The sequence below is a fragment of the Hydractinia symbiolongicarpus genome, chromosome 1 (genome assembly GCF_029227915.1).
Source record: "Hydractinia symbiolongicarpus strain clone_291-10 chromosome 1, HSymV2.1, whole genome shotgun sequence".
Lineage (NCBI taxonomy): Eukaryota > Metazoa > Cnidaria > Hydrozoa > Anthoathecata > Hydractiniidae > Hydractinia > Hydractinia symbiolongicarpus.
The window spans coordinates 11,697,655-11,708,177 of record NC_079875.1 but is presented as its reverse complement, the minus strand read 5'-3'; the positions used below and the strand labels follow the sequence as shown (position 1 = coordinate 11,708,177).

At 35.4% G+C, this 10,523-nt stretch overlaps 2 protein-coding genes across 5 annotated transcripts in view; one reads left to right on the top strand and one right to left on the bottom strand.

Annotated features, from left to right (window-relative positions):
- LOC130638878 (chromatin assembly factor 1 subunit A-B-like) overlaps positions 1 to 10,523 on the bottom strand; it is a 108,938-nt gene that overhangs the window by 91,624 nt on the left and 6,791 nt on the right. The window lies entirely within an intron of this gene.
- LOC130639089 (probable gluconokinase) lies at positions 97 to 9,662 on the top strand. 4 transcript variants are annotated; one of them, XM_057447052.1, is made up of 5 exons: positions 97 to 491; positions 1,467 to 1,497; positions 6,072 to 6,158; positions 6,428 to 6,471; positions 6,886 to 9,662. In XM_057447052.1, the coding sequence occupies exons 1-5, from the start codon at positions 448 to 450 to the stop codon at positions 7,190 to 7,192; spliced, it is 513 nt and encodes a 170-aa protein (XP_057303035.1). In that variant the 5' UTR covers positions 97 to 447; the 3' UTR covers positions 7,193 to 9,662. The 4 variants fall into 4 exon arrangements, 2 of the variants coding, with proteins under 2 accessions (XP_057303035.1, XP_057303034.1); XR_008982366.1 differs by lacking the exons at positions 97 to 491; positions 1,467 to 1,497 and having other exon boundaries at positions 1,505 to 6,158; positions 6,886 to 9,194; positions 9,276 to 9,662; XM_057447051.1 differs by lacking the exons at positions 97 to 491; positions 1,467 to 1,497 and having other exon boundaries at positions 1,505 to 6,158.

Sequence of the window (10,523 nt, the reverse complement as noted above, 5' to 3'; positions counted from 1 at the left end):
TTGTTGAAAGTTGAAATGATTTCAACTTTTAGTTTGGATCAGAACTGAAAGTTTTATCAACTACATATTCTAAAAATCATAATTGTCCATTGTGATCCGTTTCAACTTGTTCTTTGAGCGTAAATTCACCGATGATGTCCTGTAAGAGGTGTTTGCTATGAAAGATGATGTCTTCTAGCATGGATTTTTACGGTCAACTAAGCGTGAATTTAATATTTTTTCCCGTAATAGGAATTAATACGTGTTGCTCTTTAAGCCATGAGTATGACATGCGAATATTTATCAAGCATCATGCGAGTGTATCCAATCGTCATCATATGCATGGTCCTGAAAATACACACCGGTGATGCATAATTTAGTTAGCCCCTCCATGTGTCGGCGAGCTTTCTGCAGATTTGCTTTGGCGCTGTGCAAACATAAAAAACAACAAATCGTCCGTTTAAAAAAATGAGTTTCGTTCTTGTAATGATGGGAGTTTCCGGTTCTGGAAAGTAAGTATAAAGGTTTTAAGTTTAATTAAACTTTCATCACGAATTATTTTATTCTTTATTTTTTTAGAAACATTATCCGCACCCGGACGTCTCTTTAGTATTGTAATTTTTTACGTTAGTTCTCAGTCTTTACAGTTTTAAATTTTTAAACTCTTATAACGATCTTAAAGAAACTTATACTCTCGACATAACTCTCTTTTACGGGAGGTTTAGGTTATATTTTTAAAAAAGTGTATCAGTCTCATACTTTCAAAGTAAATATTTCCAATAACCTTGTTTAATCTACCACTGGCTTATTTTGTTTCCATTCGAACTGATTATGGAGTTTTTTTAAACATCATCAAAATAAATAAAACATAGCATTTATTGTTCGACTTATTCAAAAGGCATTAAAAAAATTTCTAATAATATTATTATAGGAATCAAATAGCGGGAATGTCAGCAAGCGGAACTGACATCACAACCTCGTTCCAACCTCTTCATATTTTACGCCTAAGGTCTGCCGGAAGCTTATCCTAGAATTGTTAGATAGGTTTGTACCTCCTAAACAAATGTAAGATGCAAGATGCTCCAATATTATAACGCCTGTTCTCCTGTTGCTCAGGGCAATAGGTAAAAATTAAAATGTATCCTCTGCACAAGTCACTTCCACATAATCAACAGGACAAGATTTCCTGTGGGATGGGGTTAAAAAAGAGAGGGGAGGAGGGCGTGCATTTTTCTCTTTACAGTCCCCCTAGCAGCTACGGCTCTGTTATTCTAGAAACAAGAGGGTGCTCTCTGTAATAAATGTTATAGTGTATTAAAAAAAGGTTTGCAGACGAAAATTAAACACCTAACATTAAAATATTCGTTTTTTATATATTAACCGTCACGGCTAAAATTTAAATAGAAAGTTATAATGAACCCCCGAAAATGGGATGAATATTTGTGTAAATCGCAAAGTTTCAGCTATTTTTTGTTTAAACACTTTAGAACAACCATTGGAACAGCTGTAAGCACAAGGGTAGGTCAATATGTTTTTTTAAGATTTTCTTTTTTATGATAACCTAAGTAAACAAAAAAACATGGATTTCATTTTCAGTTCAAAACTATTTTTTCTAAACTGACGATATCTGACGACACATTGTGTTTTCAACAATCCCTCTCCTAAATCCTGTTTCCTAGAACTGTTAGGTGGAAGCGTCCAAATTCGTCACAGCGAAATTGTTTTATGTCTCCCACAATACCCTATTCGGTTTCTACTGGTACCTCTTAACAAGGGTCCTGCGAAGGGGGTTCTAGTGCAATTAAAGCTCCCATTTCAGCTACGGAATGCGTGCAATCACAGCATGCTGAACGTTAAGCAAAAAAGATAAATTCAAACGGTTCTTTTTGCTAAGCCTTCGTTCGCTTCCGCACCAGCTTTCTGTTAATGATGCTTGTTCCTGTTAAAGCAACCGTTATTTCTATTGCTTAACCTTTCAAAGCTTTTACCGATGCTGTCTCCATGCCCTACGAGATGACGCAGTTGAAGGTTTTACCTTAAGTGTTTTTTAACTATACTGAAATACAGTTTCATAGCTTTGTGTGTATAAATTCTGCGTAAGGAAGGTTGTTGGTTCAATTTTTGGGAGTATCAGGCTATCAAAGTACGAATAAATATTTTTCGCTTTACGGTTAACCTTAGGCAGCTATCTGGTTCGTCAGTGGCGGTACTTGCACGCTTATATGGCTCAAATTATTATTATTTTTATTATTATTATTTAACGAATGTTTATACAGGATTTGCATGTCAGTATATAAAACACTGTTATAAATATGCGTCCTGAAAATAAAATGTTAAAAATATTAATATTCATTTAAAATGGTTATATACAATAGATAAAAAGTAAATATGTAATGTGAAGATTATGTATATTTGTACGGAATAAAATGAGAGACAAAAAGAGAGAAAGACTATATCGAGAAAAACAGGGAAACAAACTAAGAAACTGTCACAAAACGGTGCACTATATAGAGTCCTCAGTTGAAAAAGAATGTTAACACAAAACTCAAAAAGATTGTGTCAAAAGCTAAACCAGGCTGTATGGAAAACACACTCACAAATACACTTATCAAACAAAATGTGCTTGACACAAAGCTTTAAATTCCTCAAAAATTTCACATTGCCTAATTCCAATGGGTAAAGAGTTGAATAAACTCACACCCATTGAAAAGAAGCTTCCCTTTGCAAATTCTAATTTCACTTTAGGTATAAATAAAAGAAAACCGTTGTTTCTTGTTGTTCTTTGATGACGCTTCACAGTGAAGTAGTCTTGAAAGTTATCACAGACATTACCATCCAAACATTTTTTAACAAACAGCACAGCTCGTTTTTCAATTTCTTTTCTGATCTCAGGAACATTTTGTTGAGTCAGAATTCTAGCACGATTGTCAATGGATTCGAGTCTCTTTATTTGAGTATCACTGAATTTGAGCTGAACGTTACTGCAATAGGATAATCCTGGTAAAATAATAGCTGTGTAGATCTTTCTAACAGCATCCGCAGTAAGACCCATTTTGAGTGAACTTAACAAACGTAGCTTGTTCGAAGCTCTTTTGTAAATCGTGTTGAAGTTTTCGTTCATGTTCAAAGATGGATCCAAAACAGTACCAAGATACTTATAATGTGTAGTTGAAGATATTGGAACGTCATTGTAATATAAATTCATTTGTCGTGAATACATCGAGAGTCGTTTTTGAGTTCCAAATACCATTGACTCGGTCTTTCCTTTTCTGAGATTTATTACTAATTCGTTATCTTTGAGATATTCGGCTATCTTCTCGAGATCGTAATTGAACTTGTCTTCGATGTCTTGTAACCGTTTGCTCGCAAAATATAACACCGTGTCATCTGCAAACTCTATGACTTCAGAATATTTAACGCACTCTTCAAAGTCATTGAAATAAAGTAAAAACAAGATAGGTCCTAAGATGGATCCTTGTGGTACACCACAGACAATACTTTTCTCTTCGGATGCTACGTTGTTTACTACGCAATACTGCTTTCTATTGAAGAGGTAGTCTGAGAACCAATTCAAAGCAATTCCTTTAATACCATAAGAACATAATTTTGACAGTAATAATCCATGACTAAGAGTGTCAAATGCTTTTGACAAGTCAACAAAAATTGCACCAACTAGATTGCCACTGTCTACTTCTTTCCTGATGTTGTCCGTTAATAACGTAGTCGCCATCTCCGTTGATCGTTTTCGACGGTACCCAAATTGATTTCGAGAAAGTAAGTTATTTGATTCTAGATAATCAATTAATTGGTGATGAACAGCACGTTCTAGAATCTTGGAAACTATAGGAAGAACTGAGATAGGTCTATAGTTTGTTTCTTCAGATGAATTTCCTCCCTTAAAAAGTGGCGTAACTTTTGCGATTTTCCAGTCCGACGGTATTGTACTGGTACGCAGCGACAGGTTTATAATGAATGCTAATGGTTGAGAAAGGAGTGTAGCAGCATCTTTCAAAACACCCGGTGGTATGTCATCTGCACCGGTGGCTTTCTTTCTCTTCAAAGATTTTAATTCTTTTTCGACAAACACTTTCGTGACGTAATGAAAATGAAAGAGTTTATCAGTCCTGGTCGAAATTATTGGAGTATATCTCCATATAAGGTTTCGTAATGGAAAAGCGACGTCCTTCAATTTTCTAGCGCAATCTGAAAAGTATCGACAAAATTTGTTAGCGTAAAGAAGTTTTTCAGCTGCATCCGGCTGATCACTATTTGTTGGAGATGATGACTTTCCTGCAGGAAATATGCTTTTGATTGTTTTCCAAAACTTACGAGGATTATGCCGGTTTTCCACTAACAAGTTTTTCTGATAACCATTTCTTGCAACTCGAATTTTGTTGTTACAAAGATTTTTTAATTGTCTGTACAAACACCAATCTGACGCTTTCTTCGTTTTTCGTGCCTTTCTCAAGAGTTTATCTCGATTGTTCATATGTTTCTTAATTTCAGCACTCAACCACGGACAGGAACGTCCTTTTACCATTTTGGTTATAACGGGAGCGTGCTTGTCGATTATAGCATGTACTGTTGTTTTAAAATATTCCCAGGAACTTTCCACGGAACTCATTTCATACATAGGTTGCCAATCATGATTATTTATGTCTGTGTTCAATTTTTCAGGGTCATATTTGTTGAAATTTCGACATCGTGTGGTGCGCGATTTAAACTTTTGATGGTTAACTTTTCTTACGCAACCAATACAATCGTGATCACTCAGACTCAGAGGTAGAACGTCCGTGTGGGAGATCGTCGAACTTTTGTTAGTAAATATCACATCAATTAATGTTTCAGTGTCTTGCGTTATTCTCGTGGGCTTTTTTACGAGCTGTACAAATGATTGCAATTTGAATATATCTTTGATTTCACGATGATCACCTTGTTTCAAATAATTCACATTAACATCGCCCATAATGATTGTTTCTAGTGTTAATTTATTAACAGCTATTAACATTTCTCTTAAAATTTCGTTAAAACGAGAATTCAGATATAGAGATGAGTCAGGGGGTCTATACATACAGCATATAAGAAAACTTTTTGCGTTTTTCGGAAAAATTTCGAGCCAGATACATTCAATGTCATTCACCTCTAGATCTTCCCTCCTTTTCCATGTCAATTGTTCCGATATATAAGTGGCCACACCTCCACCTTTCCCAATTTCTCTACAACGTGAAATGAAGTTGTACCCCGGTATTGTGTATAAATCGTTGTTATCAAACCCACTCTGTGCTTCGATGTGAGTTTCAGATAATGTCAATGTAGGCTTTATATGCACCAGAACTCTTTTTACCGACTTTTCGAGCCTTCCTGTATAAATATTTATCAGGATGATATTGCAAATGTAATATTAACTCAGGACTGATAGATGTCTTTACAAAGATTTACTAAAGTTTGCGGAATTTTGTACTTGCGCGCGCATTCTAGGTAAAAAAACAGGAATATGTAAGGTAAAATGACTATCAATGTAATTTATTGGTTCAAAGATACAAAAGACACTAAAATGAATCTCTTTAGCAATATTCTTCTCTTTTTCTTTTTGGTTGCTTCAAGCGTTTGCTGGTTGTTATTGTTCAGTCACAATTCGTAATTTTGGTAAACATGGGTATTGTTCTCCACGCAAAATCAAAACTCCACGTTGCATGCAGAGTCGTTTATAAACTGTTTATAAACATCCTATCATCTTTGTCGCAATGTAAGAAATATGATCAACCTATTCCCTAGGAAATTTTATATCAATTCGAGTTCTAAAATCAGTAGGTATTGCCTTCACAGGGATCTATCTTTCATCTACACTTACTTAATGTGACGAGTCAAGTTACAAATCCAGGATGACGAGATTGCCATGAAACAAAAACTCTGTTATAAAAAGAACAAATATGTTTTTTATATTTTTAAAAAATTCAAGATGGCGAGACAAAATTCGCAGCAAGGCTGTAAATACTGACAGAACTAATGTTTTTGTTTGTGAATGCAGAAAGCGGAAAGTTATATCTTTTACACTCGTTGGAACAAAACAATCCAAAGAACATTTCTTTCAGCTCAACTGCGACTTCATTGACGGCGATAGTTACCATAGTAGCAAATCAATACAAAAAATGCAAAATGGTGAACCATTACATGACATGGTATGTAATATATGTAATATATATATTAATTTTGAATTTTTTCATTAGACATACCGTAGGGCAATTTAGATAAGTTTAGAACTCTTAATGAACGGTGGATTCTAAAATCCTTCAGATAGGGCTCTGTTAAATGGTGGTCAGGTACAGTATCAGACATCAGTGGATAGATATTTCTCTGGTGAAATTATTTAATTTTGTAAAGTGCTCTTCTTCTGTGCTAAGATTTAAGAATCCTTAAGAGAGAATATTGTTTTTAAATTTTGCTTTAGGATCGCAAGGTATGGTTAGAAACACTGAGAAGTCTTATAGCAAGGTAAAAATGAAAATCTGTTTTCGTTGTGTCTTCTCTTGCACGTGAAAAGTGCTGCCACAGCTTTTTGCAACCTCGATCCCAGGGCCTTTAGCGTTTTTTGATATGAGGATGAAACGCGTAGGAGTTTCATCCTCAAATTAAAAAACGCTACAGGCCCTGGGATCGAGGTTTGGCTTTTTATACCTTGTAGTATGCTAGCAAATAAAGGAAATTACATCTGAGAATGTGCAACCTTGTTCTCAGGCCGATTTTTTGCATTTCTTGCAACCGAGACGGCGCGAAGAAACAAGCATTTTTTCGCGCCGTCTCGGATATCAAGAAGTGAAAAAATGCCCTGGAAACGAAGTTGAAGACCTCACTATAAAATAATTGAATGATAGATAAAGAAAGCCTTCTCTGATTCTTTCATTTTAGATACGTAGAGACTAAACAAAATCTAGTGTTAGCATGCTCTGCTCTTAAGGAAATTTACAGACAAAAATTGTCGTGCAGTTCTTCCGTATGGTTTGTGTATTTGAAAGGTTATAAAGAACTGATCTCGAGTCGTTTGAAAGCACGACAGAATCATTTTATGTCACCAGCATTGCTTGATTCACAGTTTAATGCATTGGAGGAACCTCAAGAAAACGAAGAACGAATTTTACTTGTAAATATCACTAATAATGTTACTGAAGTTGTTGATTTTATAACTAATTTGTTAATGGCAAAAAAAATCATATAATATTTTGTCGATACTACCTGTGCGAATTTCTTCATTGGTATCAATCGGAATTAAAGGAAAAAACCCTTCGCAGCTTTTATTTTTTTGTATCTTTTTGAAACGAACACAAATAGGAAAATTAGCTGCGAAGAGGGAAACAGAGGTTTGGAAAATTTTTGGTTTAGGATTATCGTTCAAAAACAGAGAAAAAAAGAATTTTAAGAAAATAATGTATATTAAACTAAATACCCAGACATTTGAAAAATTTCAGTATTGAGTACAAAGTTTTTTAGTTAATAGATGGGTATAGGTAGCGTCATTTTAATGTAATCACATATCATATAGCAGCTTAAACGTGCTGTATCGTTTCGTCTTCCTACTGTTATATGTATATTATCAATATATTATGTATAACTATGGTTCAGGGTCAACATATCAAAGTTGCCGGTCATCTGCTGGTTTTGCTTGTTTTAATTTTTGTGATCTACATACTTTAACTATGAGCATAATGCGGGAAGCCAAATGCACCTATGACGTCACAACCATTTTAAATTGTTTTTATTCGACATCAGAGTAAAAGTGGATAATAAAAACACGTTACTGTTATCGTCTTATCATACTCTTCCATTTCAACCGAAAAAAACAACAAATTTTTTACCTCTGTTCTCCTGTCATTTACCTTTTTCCTAGAGATCGCCTTCTAAAACCATCAAGGTTGCTTGTTTTACTTATTTATTAGTTGGGGATTTGAAAATTTTCTGATATGTGTGTCTGGCGCAAGAACCATAAAGCGATGAGAATATACACATATGTACACATATATTCGCCGAATGCGTAAAAGAAGCCCGTGGAAACATGCATAGTGAATATGCAAGAGAGTGTTAAAATGACCAATGAAGATAACGACAGAAATGCTGATACCCTAGCATTAAATTTTTTTATTGAGAACTTAAACTAAAACATCATCTTCATTTTGTGTGTGTGTTTTCTCAATATGCGGCGCAACAGGTCGGGAGATAACTTGAAGACCTACTCGGCCGAGGGTCACCATTTTTACCATCAATCTTTTTATCTGAACATTGTTCGGTAAAGTGATCATGTTCTGCCCGGATAATGAAAATTGGCCTGATTAAGTACGGCAGCTTGCCCCGGTTAAGAACAGGGCAGAAAATACATAATCAGGGCAACATAATCAGGACAGGCCGGCTTATTACTCAAAAAATATTATTTGGCACTTATAAAAGGAACATAATCAGGGCAGGCCGGTTTATATACGACAGTGTAATATTATTTCTCACTTATTATAGAACGAACATAATCGGGGCAGGCCGACTTATGTATGACAGTCAAATATTATTCGACACTTATAGAACGAACGTAATCGGGGCCGGCCGGCTTATGTATGACAGTGAAATATTATTCGAGACTTATAGAACGAACGTAATCGGGGCCGACCGGCTTATGTATGACATTTTTATATTATTTCTCACTTATTATAGAACGAACATAATCGGGGAAGGCCGGCTTATGTATGACAGTCAAATATTATTCGACACTTATAGAACGAACGTAATCGGGGCCGGCCGGCTTTTATATCATTCGTGACAAGCAAATAGGAAAGTATCGCAAATGAAACGAAATTCGCAATTTACGTGGAGCCTTTTTTTCTTTCGCCAGACAGGATGTCTAGTTTCTTACAAATTCGAAGAAAACGTTCGAAAAAACTTTCATTTAAATTTTCCAATCGTCGGAGCTACACTAGTTTTAGTTAACCATGGAAGTTCATCGCCAAAAATTTGAACAATTTGCCCAGCGTTACACAGGCACTGGTAAAAGACCAACGAGTGGCACAATAACAAGAGAGTTCGGGAAGAAAATTTCCCAGAACTTAAAAAGCAATGAGTCGGACAGTAAAAAGGGTACAGAAGCACGTCGCTTCAGATTATTGACCCAGAAGTTTAAGCTGATGAACTGCGAAGAGCTGGGGATGGTGGATATTTTGATTGTGCCTTCACAAGAAGCTGTAAGTGAAAAATCGTGATTTCAAATTTTTAGTTCGATGTTCAACAATGTAAGTAATTATTATAACCGTTACTTTTTTCAGAAAAACCATACAAGTAATCAATCGATACCTGAAGGTTACTTAAGAGTGGCATACGTAGATGAATTCTTTGACATCATACGCTCAATTCACTGTAATGAATTAAAACACGCTGGTGTGAAAAAGACATTCAAAAAGGTATTAGTGTTTTCTTATCAGAATTAATAACTATATTTACATAAAAAATTGTACCCTAGACAAAATATAAAGATTGATACAAATAACTACTCAATTCGTATTTTTCCTACTAAGGTTTCAAGTTCATTTTGGGGTATCCCAAGATCGGCTATTGAAGAGTATATCAATCTTTGCGAAACTTGCCACTTAAAACAGCCACAGAAGACTGTACCGCCAATCAAGCCTATTATATCAAATGGCTTCATGAAACGCTTCCAAGTAAGTTCGCACACACCTGAACTAAAATAACAAAACGCTCTTAATAATGCTTGATTTTTCAACTGGAGATTTCTTTGCCTCAACATCAAATGCTTAAAATTTACATATGTTTGTTTTATATTTTTTATGAACTTTTCACTTTCCGCATTTTTAGGTTGATTTAATAGACATGAGTCATATGCCTGATGGAGACTATAAGTATATCCTTCATTCCATTGATCATTGGTCGAGATTTAATTTTCTTGCTGCCCTGGAGAGAAAGGAAAGCGCTCCAATCACTGTTGAGTTGGAAAGAATATTTTCATTGTTCGGACCACCAAAGATCTTTCATTCCGATAACGGTTCAGAATTTGTAAATAAATCAGTAGATCATCTTATCGAAGCTTGGCCAGGGGAGATTCAGGTGGTTCGTGGTCGTCCTCGCCATCCACAGAGTCAAGGCATGATAGAACAGGCTCATATCAATGTGGAGCATAAAATATCAGTCATGATAGCTGAGTGTGCCAGTGAAACTAAACCTTGGAGCTCGTGGTTGCCACAAATATGTTGTAGGTTGATAACAATAGTTCCGAAATGCAGATCGAATTGTCGTTACTTATTTTTCATTTTTTCAATAGATGCCATCAACACACAACAACACAGCGCTACAGGATTTACTCCGTACGAGCTGGTATTTGGACAGCCACCATCAACCACAATCATACCGACTGTTTCAAAACAGTCGAAGGTTATCACTGATTCGAACTTTGATAACGATGAAGACATCGACTTTTTCTCCATACCTGTTAAAGAACAAATGAATTACAAACGTCATGCTGAACAGCCACACAATGGTATGTACTTTTTCTTTAACTG